The 13,704-nt window shown below is 43.4% G+C and overlaps 1 protein-coding gene across 17 annotated transcripts in view; it reads left to right on the forward strand.

Moving 5' to 3' along the window:
- lmo7a (LIM domain 7a) overlaps positions 1-11,784 on the forward strand; it is a 45,853-nt gene extending 34,069 nt beyond the window's left edge. For 3 of the 17 annotated variants that reach the window (XM_069533702.1, XM_069533700.1, XM_069533705.1), the window contains 15 exons: positions 825-986; positions 1,882-2,015; positions 2,102-2,165; positions 2,627-2,683; positions 3,799-3,824; positions 4,321-4,428; positions 5,428-5,523; positions 6,208-6,728; positions 6,941-6,994; positions 7,862-7,917; positions 8,642-8,828; positions 9,305-9,616; positions 10,298-10,406; positions 10,855-10,957; positions 11,040-11,784. In XM_069533702.1, coding sequence (XP_069389803.1) covers positions 825-986; positions 1,882-2,015; positions 2,102-2,165; positions 2,627-2,683; positions 3,799-3,824; positions 4,321-4,428; positions 5,428-5,523; positions 6,208-6,728; positions 6,941-6,994; positions 7,862-7,917; positions 8,642-8,828; positions 9,305-9,616; positions 10,298-10,406; positions 10,855-10,957; positions 11,040-11,062 — 2,012 coding nt within the window. In that variant the 3' untranslated portion in view covers positions 11,063-11,784. Of the gene's footprint in view, positions 1-824; positions 987-1,797; positions 2,016-2,101; positions 2,166-2,626; positions 2,684-2,978; positions 3,021-3,798; positions 3,825-4,320; positions 4,429-5,427; positions 5,524-6,207; positions 6,729-6,940; positions 6,995-7,861; positions 7,918-8,641; positions 8,829-9,304; positions 9,617-10,297; positions 10,407-10,854; positions 10,958-11,039 lie in introns of all 17 variants that reach the window. The other 14 variants (XM_069533690.1, XM_069533688.1, XM_069533689.1 and 11 more) reach the window with 13 other exon arrangements.
- The last annotated feature ends 1,920 nt before the right edge of the window (positions 11,785-13,704 follow it).

The following is a 13,704-nucleotide window of genomic DNA, read 5'->3' on the forward strand; positions in this document are numbered from 1 at the left end:
AACAACGCTGCGTTAAACTTCTACATCCCCAGCTTTGCATTTCACAGCTGGGCTCCGCTGGTTAGTCGTCAGCAGGTTTTTCAGTCCACTTCAGTGGCAGTGCCAGACTTAAATAGGGCAACATCTATCTGGGTCAGATCTGCTGGGCCTGAGCCTCTTTCCACTGATTCTCCACCTCCGTATGACCAGATGACGTGTATTTCACTAACACACATGTATGTACTCTTAAACTCTGTCACACCAGCGTTCAGTGCGTTTAAGCCTGACTTTGTATGTATATGCCATCACGTCATGTCGTATGTTACCTTTCTTTTCTTCTTCATTTCTTTACCTATAAGACCAATAACATTTCTGTAAATGGGCCAGTGTTAGCCAGCGGGGCTAGTTTAAGAAACAGTGAGACAAAAAGATCCCAAAATGAGACATGAGACGGCGCATAATTCAATGTCAAGGTTATTGGATTGTCTTTACAAACATCCATATATCAACACACAGCAAAATGAGACATTGTCCCTCACAGGAGCAGGTAATAAGTAAAAGAATGAGGCATGCAAAGAAAAATTAGATACAGCATAAAATCAACAGGAAGAAGCAAAAGTGTCATTCTCAAGAGTAACACTGAACCACAAATTCCCCCTGAGGGCTGTGCCGACAGTGTGTGAATGACGTGTGTATGAAACTGTACTGTCCTTACACTGAGGTTTCAGCTTCACAGTGTCAATCTCAGTAAATTAAACTGTTACCACAATAACCACTATCCTATGTTGGACATTCAGCTTCTTGTGACCCAAGATGTGATAAACGTATCCCTCTGTTCGGAGCAGGCAGCTCGGCTGAGATGTGCCAGCTCCAGGCCGGAGACGAGGTGCTGACAGTGAACAGCCAGCAGGTGGCAAAAATGAGCTACACAGACTGGAAGTCCTGCATGGAGGAGGCTCTGCAGGAGGGCAGCCTGGTCATGGATGTTCGCCGTCATGGCAAAAACAGTGAGTCATCGAACACTGTGCACGCGCGCGCGTGTGTGTGTGTGTGTGTGTGTGTGTGAGGTTGACTTGAACCACTCTGAGGGTCACATTCCTGGACTGACAGTCCCACTCATGCAGCGTGCGTTGCTAAACAGTTTTGACACTTTAAATTGGTGCGTAAACTATTGTGAAATCATCCATGAATGATCTCATGACGGTGAAACGGTGAAGGACCCATGAGGCTTCATCTAATGAGTGGAAACTGTTATTGTGGGGACCACTGTGGCTTTTATTCCTCCCTGTGTGTCTTTTTCTCCTCCTATTCTTCCATCTTCTTCTGGTTATTTATTCTTTTTGCTGCCTTCTCTGTCTCATTCCTCTCTGTTCCCATGTGGTGAGAACTAATCCAGCTCAGGTCCATGGTCCTGTGCTGTTTTCACAGTGTTAGTGTAACAGGCTTCTACTGCGTCAGTGTCACCTCACAATCCAGAAGAACCACCCGCAGTAGCTCACCTGCACTAACACACAGTTCTGGGTATGATAGTGTAGTTGTGTCCGGTGGTTGTGAGTCTGTTGGAAACACTGTGTGGGTTTATGGAAACTTCAGTAAGCTGCATGGCTGGGGAAGGTGGGTTCTCTGTCACCCCCTGCTGCTCTCTATAACAACACCATCACAGCAACCTTGTCCCCTGCTTTTTAGTCTTCTTCATGCAACACCTCAAAGTCAAATTCTGTATTTCAAATATACACACGAACACTCATGCACAAATCATGTGAGGTTTTTGTGCATACACACATCGTATCTTTGTGCCATTGCATTGTCTGCGTGCAGACTGGGACAGAGACCAACCTTCCCTGCCATTTAAAAGCCATAAGACCATCAATCTGACCAGTACGGATCATCCGATACTTCTAGGTTCCCCTGATTCAAACACCTCAAACTCCAGCCTGGACTTCACCTCGCGCATGACCTCGGAAATGCTGCTGCCCAAAGAGCTTCCCGCCAACCCAGGCGTCGTAAGTGACCCAGAATCCCGCTGGTTGACTCAGGTTTGGTCTGATTTTAACCCGTCATTGTTCCCAGGCTCTTTGATTGATTTATTCTTTTAATCAGTGGACATCGTGTCTCTCTGCAGGATTTGGCCTCAAACAGAGTTAATGGAAGTTTCCATGAGAAGCCGGTGACCATGAGGAACAAAGGTAAAGGACACAATCAGAAAAGTTATGAAATTCATCTCGATGACTGTTTCTGTACTGAATATAAAAATACACAAGTACGGTGTAATTTTGTTGATATGAGATGTGGGAGAACATGGCACTCAGTAGAGCTCATACCTCCGCCAAGGCCCAACAATCCCCCTAACTCAATCTAGATCCACCAAACTTTCACACACTCATAGACATCATATTATCAAATTATCCTCTGATCTGAATCCACACCAAAACTGATGTAGTGCATCCTTCCAAACAAATAAACCAACAAACGGACAGGGCTGAAAACATTGGCGGAGGTAACTACTGTGGATAATATTAATCTATATGTTGAATACATCTTAAGCAACATGTGTGTAATTCACTTTAAAGCGATATAAGATTGTTTCTCCTCTGGTTAAACGTGTTTCTTTTTTTCACTTTTTTCCTGTTCTCCATTTCTCATGTAGAGTCAGAACCCATATCTTTGAAAAACTTAAAACGGCGATCAGAGTTTTTTGAACAAGGTAAAAAAAACAAAAGAAAAGCACTGACCAAAGAGGGGTGGGCTTCTCTTTATAGTAATTAAGATGTCTGTGAAATCTGTTGGCTGGGTTCTCTGTGCCTCTGTGTCATTTCTGCTGAAGTTCTCACAGGGTTTTTTTGCATGCTTCTGTCCGCCACATGTTAAATTCAAAAGGAACCAGTTATAAATTGATAATCATGTCAGGATTGAAATCCTCCATCGCTCTTTCTTGGGACTATTCCTTTTTTTCTTGTCTGTTGCCAAAGCTTAATCCTTGTGCGTCTTCCCTCCTTCAGGCGGCTCAGGGTCCAGTGTCAGTGCGCTGGTCTACCTCTGTGGTAAACAGGGTTGAATGTGCAGTGATCTCCTCACCTTCAATTGGTACAGCCTGGGACACTGACGTCCTGTTTAAGAAACTATTTTAATCATTCATTTTTGAGAAAAGACCAAAAGAAATACAAAAAATCAAAAGATAATATTAAAAAATGTGCGTATTCAGCTGCAGAACAATGAACAGAATGTCAGACACAGTGTCAGCGTACCAACCACAAATACAAATCTTAGACTCCTGTTGTGTTTGTGGGGTTCCTGAGTGGTGTCCAGGCTTAATGCATGGTTATGCAGTTTGCTGAGCATGAACTTAAAAGCATTCCTGTTGGTTTCTTGGCGTGCATGTGTCAAAGCGTCTGTCAGCTACTGTTAGAGCGGCTACACTGAACTTTTGGTGTTTGTGCTGCTGATGCATGTGTTTCTACTCAGTTTGTTTGTTCAGTCTCACAATGTGCTGATTTTCATATTCAGAACTATCGGGGTGGCAATGTAAATGTCAACAAGTGGGCGATCTTTGCATTGAGAGAATCAATCAACAAAGTGAAATTTGACCTTTGCTGCTTTGAGGCTTGTTGAAAAACATCAATTAACTTTGGTTTTAAATGTCATTTGCAATCAGGAATTCATGCTTGACTTTAAAACCAAGTTAAAACTTTTATAAGCCGCTCAACTTTGTGTTGTGACAGCCTCAGGGTTACCTTGGATATTTCTGTTTTGTATGTTTTGTTCATTGGTCTGTCTCTGCAAGCTACAAGTACTGACTGGGTGATTTTCTTTATTTTTAAGGAGGATCAGAGTCTGCGATGCCAGATGTGAGTAATATTACCAGTGCATCAAAAGCCATTTTTGTAATTCTAGCATGACAATATATTTGAAAGCAGATACCGGTTATTACAAAGCCTGGATCCATTATTATGCATCCGACATGGACTCCACTGCAGGTTCACTTCAGAGGCAGGTTCACTCTGCTTCACTTAGTTATTCCACTGAGTGCAGGGAGCTTCAATTTGATTATGACTTATTGAATATATGAAAAGTATATATGAAGATGTATATATAAACTGATGAAGGTTATATATATTATATCCTTTGTAATTTTGGGCTGTAAAGATAAACTTGACATGACAATACCACATTCTCTGATAACTGCAATGATGCATTTGCCTTGTATTACAAATGTAATAGTGGAGTTACAGATGTGGACAGATGTTTATTTGCAGTTTCAAGCATCGGGTAAAATATACCAGGTGCTCCAGTGGTGTGATGTCACAATCCACAAGTCTGATAACTCTGCCATCTTGTCTTCAGATACCTGTTCCTTCAATCACTCTCCCCTCCAGCCGCTGGTCCTGGGACCCAGAGGAGGAGCGCAGGAGACAAGAAAAATGGCAGAAGGAACAGGAGCGCCTCCTACAGGTACATAAAGGCACACGCATGTAGCAGCGATGTTTTTTGTTTCGCCCCCAGCGATGTTTGTTATACTGATGGAGTCTAGTAAAACAATAAATCCTTCCCACGTGAAGATTATAATGTTCAGTTTTGGTTGGAAATGAGAGCAGCACTTTGTGTTCCGTTACATTGAAAGGTTTTTAGATGGTGAACTTATTAATCCAGGCAGTAAATTCCAGTGCTGCAGCTCATAAATGTCACAAAGTCATAAATACAGCAATAAAGTCTGAAAACAATGGAATAAGTATCAGACCGCAGTAGGTTTAGATATGTGTACCTACTAAATTGGACATGGAGTTTATAGCCCATTAAAAATAATGGAAAATACCAAATGAAGCAAACTCAAAATTCATTTGATCTGATAACCAGCTGGAATCAATTCTGTGTCCTGTGTCCCAATGACATGAGAGCAACGAGAAGCAGCGTCTGCTCCTATAGGGCTGAGAACAGAAAACCTCAGACAGCGCTGCTGAAAGTAAAGCATCTGCAGAGTAGCCAATTTGTATGTAGTAGAATCCTGTCAAAACATTTTTCTGCGGGTCTATTTCTGGATGGAGATCAAAGGTGTCGAGCAGAGCGCCGGTGAAGCCGTGAAGCCGTGAAGCCGCGTTTACTCCTCCAGTCTTTTTCCCCGTTGGATAAACGGCCTGTTTTCAGGATGTGCCAGAGAGACTTCCTGCCCAGGGCAAGAATTCTCTGGGTTCTTATCGACTTTCAAGATGGTTAGGTAACACGTAGGGGAGCTTGGTAGTATATGAAAATAATCCAAAAAATGTTTCATTACTTTTTTACCCCCTGTTTCTGCACAAGCCAGAAAATAATGTTCCTGAAATAAAAAGTTTTTGCAGTAGTTGTGGGACCAGTTTGAGGGAGAATGTGGAGACTCTGAGTTCTGGTGTGACTGGTGTTCTTTGACAGTCATTCTGCAGTTGCCTCTGACCTCTCATCCAAATATTTGTCATCCAGGAGAAATATAAGCGTGACCAGGAGAAGCTGCAGGAGGAGTGGCTGAAGGCTCAGGAGGAGATCAACACGACCGTGGACCAGCCAGATTCAGCAAAGGTATTTTAAATCTACAGTGAGGAACTTCTGTCTCCCCACTCTGGTAAATAGAGTAATTACACAGTTGAATACAAAGAAATGTTTAAAGGCAATAAACTACAAAATATTCTGCATATGCCAACCTGTCTAAGTGTTGATAGGCAACATCCACCAACATCTACCCTCAGCTCCTTCAGCTCCCAAAAGCCCAACAGTCAAAATCCATCTCTTCCCTCGACACCGATCAAAGTTGATGGCTTTCTCTTCTGAATCCAGGGTTTCTTTATTTATCTGTCGCTCAGAAACTTTCAGGTTCCCCCGTCAAACTCTCGGCTTTCGAACCAGCTCCGTCTCTGTTGTTATACGGTTTGTTCTGAACCTCATCTCTTGCAAACAACTCATTGCTACCGGTGCAGCGATATCGCCACAGATACCAGATTTAAATCTCATTTAATGAAATGTACAGAGAGAGTTGCCTGCAGCGGATTAGCTTTATTCTTTTGGTGGAGCTCAAGTATAACTTTCATTTATATGTATACGTCTTACACAGCTTTAATGTGAATACATTTCAAAACATTTAGTGATTTTTGTCACCACAGGGAATTTCTCCATCTTTGTTGCACTTCCTCCTGGAGGGTTAATGAGGGTGAGATCAGTTAAAGCTGTCGGGTGCTCCAACACTTTTTCTTTCATCTGTCTGTGCAGCCCAGCAGCCTGGAGGGGAACAGCTACAGCATCAGCCCACACTCGCCCCTCTTTCCTGTCAACCAGCCTACTTCTTCTCAGTGGGAAGAGGAAGAGAGACAGAGGAAGGAGGAGCAGGAGCGCCGAAGGCAGGAGGAGGAGAAGAGGAAGCGGGAGGAGGAGGAACGAGAGCTGTGGCGTCTGCGGGAGGAGAGGGAGAGGAAGGAGAGGCAGGCAGAGGAGGAGAGGAAGATGAGGGAGGAGGAGAAGAGTAAGCGGGAGGAGGAGGAGAGAGAGCTGCAGCGTCTGAGGGAGGAGAGGGAGAGGAAGGAGAGGCAGGCGGAGGAGGAGAAGAGGAAGCGGGAGGAGGAGGAGAGGGAGAGGAGGAAGAGGGAGGAGGAGGAGGAGAGGAAGAGGAAGGAGGAGGAGCTGAGGAAAAGAGAGGAGGCGAGGGAGGAGGAGCGGAGGTGGCAGGAAGCTTTGGAGCAGCAGCACAGAGAGCGGGAGCGAGCCTTCCAGCAGCAGCAGCAGCAGCAGCAGTGGTCAGTAGAGACGCTGCTCCCTCCTGTTCTCTGCATAACACTTCAACTCACGTGTCTTTTGTCCGACATGCTCATATTAACACACTCACATGTCAAACATTACATGCTTTATCATCTGTGCATGAACATAACTGCAACTAACGTGTTGGCATGTGCTTTGTCGCCCACCTCTGTGTGTCACTCAACTCTCTGCACACTGCTCATCACCAAAGGGCTGCTGACTCCCATGGCTTTAATGTGCAGCCTGCACTGTCCTTTTCTGACAGGTCAGTACAGGATCTGAGGTTATTATCAAACTGCACCTGCAGCCTGGAGATGATGTTTCTTTTTATATTCAGCTGACCAGCCATCGCCACGGATAAAAACCTTCTCGTACAACGCATACTTTTAATTCCATGTTTACTTTATTCCCTGTTTTGATCAACAACAACACTAATGTTTTAGTATGGTCACAATTTTTTTCAATATTTTAATATATTGACTTTAAAAAGTTGCATTGTTAAAAAACTCAATGGCAGATCCCAAATTTATAAAGGGTGCTGTACAATGGCATATAGAATGGAAATAGAAAGGTTTTACAGTCTCCTTAAATCAAATATAAATACACACAATCATTCATATCAGTTCCCTAAATATGCCTGATTTTTTTCCTGGGAAAATAGTGGAAAAGAGTTGTACACAAACAGACAAACAGCAGAGAGAACATGACCATGGCTGAGGGAACAATCTCACTAAATGTTTCAAAATTCACTATATATGTGAGTCATTATTTTTTTCTACACTTTTCCTGCACAGAAGAAAATTGTCTCATCTTTACTGAGTAGCTTGTCCAGTAGAGGTTTTATGCATTTGAACCGAATCACTCAAGCGTCTCTATGTATAGAAGGTCCTCCAGGAACGGGTTAGGTCTCCAGCTGGGACTGAAATTACCTGAGATTTGTCTGTAATCAGCAGTTTCCCTTTATAGAGCTCTGCTCTGTAGCAAAAGTTAAATATTCTTTATTATTGAGTCGGTCGTACTCATGGTCATTTCAAATTCAAATGTAAAATGAATGAGTTTTTATTCTAGATTAGTTTATTTAGTTTATCACCAATTACTGTAATTTTAAATATAATTTTCTTTTGTCTGACAGGGCAAAATCCAAATCGTCTCCCCAGCTCGACGCAGAGGACAAACCTCAGAGGAGAGGTCAGTTTTCTGTATTCATTACATTTTACCATAACAGTACACGTGGTGGTAACTTTTTTGTGAACACCACATTGACGTCGGGCTGAGATCATATCCGCATTGGCCTATTTTAAGCCTCCTTTAGGTTGTTCAATAAAAGACTATGTACACATGTTGCACATGCACCTGACTGTAGGTGAGAACGTACAGCAGGGGGGCATGGCCCACTGGCTGCTGGAGGAGCAGATGAGGAGTGAGCGTGTCAAGCAGACCCGGAGTCAGAGGGCTGCGTCAGAGCTGGAGATGGAGCGGAGGAACATCCTCAACGCCATGAGATACAGAGAGCCGGAGAGAGGTGGGCTCGGCCCTCGAAGCTCCGCCCTCTCAATTTTAATCAGAAAAAAAAAAAATCACCTTTTATTTTGAATTTTTGGATCAGCTGATCAATCACATGTGACATTTCACCTAATCAAGATGCAGCTTCTTGATTAAAAGGCTGAACGACCAAAAAATGTACTGATTGATTACAGTGGGATGTATTTAATGTGTTTTTGCTCCCGTGATTTAAAAATATTTAAAGAAATCGTCTATTCGTATGCTGCTGCTCATTTCTTCATAATAAGACTTGGGGAACACAGAAACTAAATTATATCCAATGTCTCTTCCCGTCTCCGGTTGGGATCTAAATTCCATTAAAACCTTTTGATTTTGCCCAGTGTAATGTTTGGTTTCTCTCTGTGTGCAGTGACAGGTGGAGGTGGCCTGGATGAGAGTAAGAGTCAACAGGCCCTGTCACAGGCTGAGCTGGAGCGGCAGCAGATCCTGAACGAGATGAAGAAGAAAGCGCCGCTGCTGACCGACAGCAGCTGGATCCGCCAGCGCTCTGCTAACGCGGCCACCAACAAGGAGAGTGACTTGCCACCCATGCGAAGGTAAAGTCCACCCAGCAAGTAAAAAACCATTTCTGCTGTGTGATGGTGGTGTTTGGCATTTTAAACAGGTTCAGTGTGTAGAATTTAGTGACATCTAGTGTTGAAGTTGCATATTGCAGCTGAACACCCCTCACCTCACCCTCCCCTTCCAAACATGGGGGTAAAGAAAACAACAATTAGTACAATTTAGATGAAACACACTTGTGAAAATAGAAGATCATTATTATTATTTTGTATTAAATTTCTCCCAATAGATCCCTTTCACCTAAATCTTACACACTGAACCTTTAACTTTTAAAGAAAACATTTATGTGTCTGGCTGCCACTCTGACCCTGCCCTGGCTAGATGGGTTGCACCATTAGTGAGTAAATATCAAATAAAAACTACTGCCACAGGTGCAGTTGGCAGCCAGACGCATTATATGGCTCTACTAACCAGCTTACTTGGGCTTACGTGGCGTGGGTTGGCTTTGCAGAGGCGACTCCCTTGACAACTTGGACGCCTCCTACAACTCGTGGCGCTCGTCGTGGACACCCAGGAGCAACTCTTACGTCCAAAACTACGCCCGGCCTCACTCTGCCTTCTCCGGCAGCTCTTCCTTTTACGCCGGCGGACACAGGCTCCAGAGGCCCGTTTCCGCCACCCTGCCCTCATCCTACTCCATGGGCTCCCTTCGAGGCGGGGCAGGAACCCCCTCGACCCCCTGGTCCCGGCAGACACCTTCCCCCTCGCCCTCGTCTCCGTCACCCACCACCACTCCGGAGCCTATGTCCGAGGCCGGGAGCAGGTAAAGTGGCTGCTTCGCCTAACGCTCAACAAGCTGTCACTGGTATACTGGGTCATAAAACATAGTCAAAGTGGTGGTGTTGTTGTTAAACCATAACTCTGGTGAGGGGGGGCGCGGTGACAAAGGGTTTCTTGAATCTTCCTTTTTTTTTTATACTTTTGAAAGTGTTGTAATGTGTTGTTGCAACTGATATGGAATTATGTGACATGATCTAAACCCTCATCCTCTATTCCAGTGTGTGTGTGTGTGTGTGTGTGTGTGAGGCAAGACCCACATTTTGTGCAATGTTTTCATAATGATAAATGAATACCTTTCATTTTCGTCAGGCATTAAATTTACATATATATGTTTCTTTAAAGCAAGAGTAAAGAAATAACTTAAATTAATACAAATCAATGGAGCCTTTTGTTCTATTTTGGCTAAAACAGGAAATAGAAAATAATATATATATATATATATATATATATTTAAACAACAGCGATAAAATACCATTATATAGAACATGTTTGACCCACATCCAAAATTAAATATTTGAAAAAAGTCAATATTGTCAATACACAAGTAATTTACCAGTTTAGCCCCATTGTATACCAGTGTGTTTTGTGTACGTATTAACATAAATACGTGCGTCTTGCACTTGTGCTCGGCTCTGGAATCACAGCTGTACGTTCTGTAACCCAGGTCAGTGAGTGGCAAGAAAATCTGTACGTTCTGTGACAGCCCTCTGGGAAAGGGAGCGGCCATGATCATCGAGTCCCTGGGGCTCTGTTATCATTTGAGCTGCTTTAAGGTGAGAGCTGGGCTCCCGGCTGCCTCGGAGCACATCTGCAGCACGACTCTTCACCAATCCTCCAAAAACTAACCTGATCCCTTCCAGACTCTACTTTTTTCCCTCTTGTTACTTACCTGTTGAATCTGGAGGTCCTGATCCCTGAAAGTAGATCGTCTGTGCCAAAACCTGACAAACTAATCAACCCCTCACGTTGTTTCTTTCTATAAAAACACGACTCTGGTTGTTGATGTATCCTGAAATCTTTGGTGTCCCGCATCTGGATGGTTTTCCTTCTTGTCTTTTGACTTGTATTCCTCTTCTTCCCTTACTTTTCTCTTTCTGTACATACATTCAAGGTCTTTCTCTCTCTCTGTCCTCATCCCTCCGCCTGTGGACTCGGACACTTCTTTGCAGCTTTAACGAGTCGAGCAGGTCTCTAACTCTCCCCTCTGCTAAACCTCCGCAGTGTATCGACTGTAAGGCTAACCTCGGAGGAACGGAAGCTGGGGCTGAAGTCAGAATACGAAACAAACAGCTCTACTGTAACTCCTGCTACATGCGATTCAAAAGTAAGCGACTGACGAATCTTACCAACATCAAGATGTGATGTGTTTTTCTTTAGATGTAACGTTTCTGCTTGTTTCCTTTCAGCCGGTCAGCCCACCGCTATGTGACATCACTGTCCTCCAGCAGATCGACGAAGAGACTACTTGTGACAACAACCCATGAACACCGGCTCCGTCGCAAACAGCCGGAAACCCTCGGCTCGGACACACCTCCATTTACGACTCTAGAAATCTCCCTTTTGTCTCATTGAGCAGAATCATGTTTTGTGTTTTTACAGTGTGCGATTGAGAGGGTATGAGCTTGCAAAGACATTATCTACTTTAACATGTTTATATCGTATTAAGTATTACAGCCATGCAAATTGTAAGGGTTGTGCATGCACCAGAGCTTTTTTTTTTTTTCGATGTTTTAGCCGTTAAACTAGTCGAGCAATAAACAGACTTTAAGATCCCACAGGCGGGGGCTGTCATATGAGACAGATTTTCCAGATATGAGAAAGAACCCTGCAGGATCATCCTCCTTCTCGTTTTCACGCTTGTTTTGTTTTCTGCTGAATCTCGTGGTTATAACGTGTTTGTCAGCCAAGGTGTTCTCGTCATGTGTATGTGCCTTTTTCATTGGTAACAGGGAGAAGTGATTAAGATTATCAGAATTCTTTCAAAATATATTTAAAAAGAGAAACTTCTGCTTGGATAGCACTTGTCTGGAGTTATTGCTGATAGATGGAGGATTGTACACAGAAGCAGGTTTCCACGTGAAGATTATATATCCCATTGAATGGCATTGAGGCAAAATGGTAACATTTGTAAATAAAACGACTAAATCCTCATCCCGGGCTTTTGTTTTTGTTGGAATTGCGTAATTCTTTTGTGTTGATATTCAGGTACAGCCTATGATGCAAGGCTTTTCCTGCTTCTGATCAGAAATCATTATACTCATCTTTCTCCGTCCGTCCCTCTCATTCTCCGTCTCTGTAGCGCTACAGTCGAAATGAATGGAATTTCAATGAGCCTTTGTGCAAAGGTTCAGAGGACCTTCCTGCTTTGTGCTCTCCAAAGCCAATTTGTCATGCATATTTCATTCAGTGTGCATGCATTACATTTGATTACACATTGATAGGCTAGCTCCTTAATGTATTCTGTCATTCTAGCTCGTATTGCATATTCATACGAGCAGGAGAGCACATAGTCTGCAGCCCCCTCACTGTGTTTGAGCAGCAAAGGTAAGAAATTGTCCTCATTTGCCATAAATGGAAGGAAGCTCAACTGAAGCAATAAATGGAAATAAGCTGGACCCAAGCATAAATTGGCTCCTTATTGTGAAGCATAAACAGCCCCCGGAGGCAGACCTCTCAAATTCCTTGATCCCATTTTTAGATTTTTCTTGTTGCTCCTGTGGAGGAGAGGAGAGACAGAGATCTTAATCCTCGTGCTTGGGGAAACAAGAACGGCCTGAATGGCACCGAGCAGAGCGGCTGGGAAATATAAAACCTTTCAGGATAAGTATCCTGTATTTTCCCTCCAAAGCAGAGGCCGCAACCAGCCTGTATGGAAAGGCTTTGACGTGGAGAATCAAACAGCTTCTGTGAGTGTGTGTGTGTTAGAGCTTACAGAGAAACGATGCTGCTCAGAAGAAAAACATCGGCAAAAAGATGGAAGGTCCCAGATAAGCAAGCGTGCTCTACCCTCCATCCTCTTTTTCCTTTGTGCCGCTTCACCTGGAGGAAAGATTTCCCACTTTTCAGGTGATTTTTCAAGCAGGCCCATGAAGATTCACCTCATATTCACCTCACAATCAACCCACAAGAACTAGTCATGCTCCATCTCCACAACAAAGAATCTGTTGGGAGATTTTCTGATGTTTAAGTGTCGCTTGGACCGACCAGAAGGGGGCACTGTGATCTAAGCTTGAGATGATCTTCATTAAGCTGCAGATGGATGGAAACTTTGCACTAGTATGCATTGTCATTTAGCATTAGAGACTTTGTAGAAGGGACAGATGATGCGTCGTCATGAATGTGAATTTTACGACAGTAATTTAAAAACATAATACCTCATGTAATATGTTATGGGATTGTGTGGCTTAGTTTGTAAATGGATCATAAGTGATACCAGGATACCTCAGAGAGCATCAATCTGTGGTTGTGCTTCTCTGTGCCACAGTCACAGCTGGAGACGTTGTGTTTTTCAGGTTTTCTGTCCATCTATCCGTCCGTCATGTAAATGTCATATCTTGAAAACGCTGTGAGGGAATTTTATTAAATTTGGTGCAAAGGTTCACTTGGATTTAAGGATGAATAAATTCGACTTCGGTGGCCAACTGCCCCGAGTCAAAGTCACTCTGAACTTACATTTTCCTAAACATGATCCATCAGAAATGTCCAGAGGAAACTTTATGACATCAGGCATAAATACTTTATAATTAACTTTAGAACTTAGTGTTTCCTCATGAATACAATATCGCTGGACTGCCTCGAGGAAATCTCCTCTGACTGACATCACACAGCAAGAGTCACAGTGAAGAACCCTACTGGCCTGGACAATTTTGAGTTGACTCAGCACAAAAAACAACAGCTTTCATATTGATCTCTTTAAAGCAGAATGTGCACATGAGATTAGCATTTTGCAACATCTAAGCAGTAGCAGTCTGATTCCTCAAGCTGGGACGCTCTTCTTTAATTTATGTGCTCTTCTCTGTAAACACGGTGCGTCATCCTCACGATCCTGTGTGGTTTCTGATGATGAATAAT

Source organism: Paralichthys olivaceus, chromosome 10, assembly GCF_024713975.1.
Source record: "Paralichthys olivaceus isolate ysfri-2021 chromosome 10, ASM2471397v2, whole genome shotgun sequence".
Lineage (NCBI taxonomy): Eukaryota > Metazoa > Chordata > Actinopteri > Pleuronectiformes > Paralichthyidae > Paralichthys > Paralichthys olivaceus.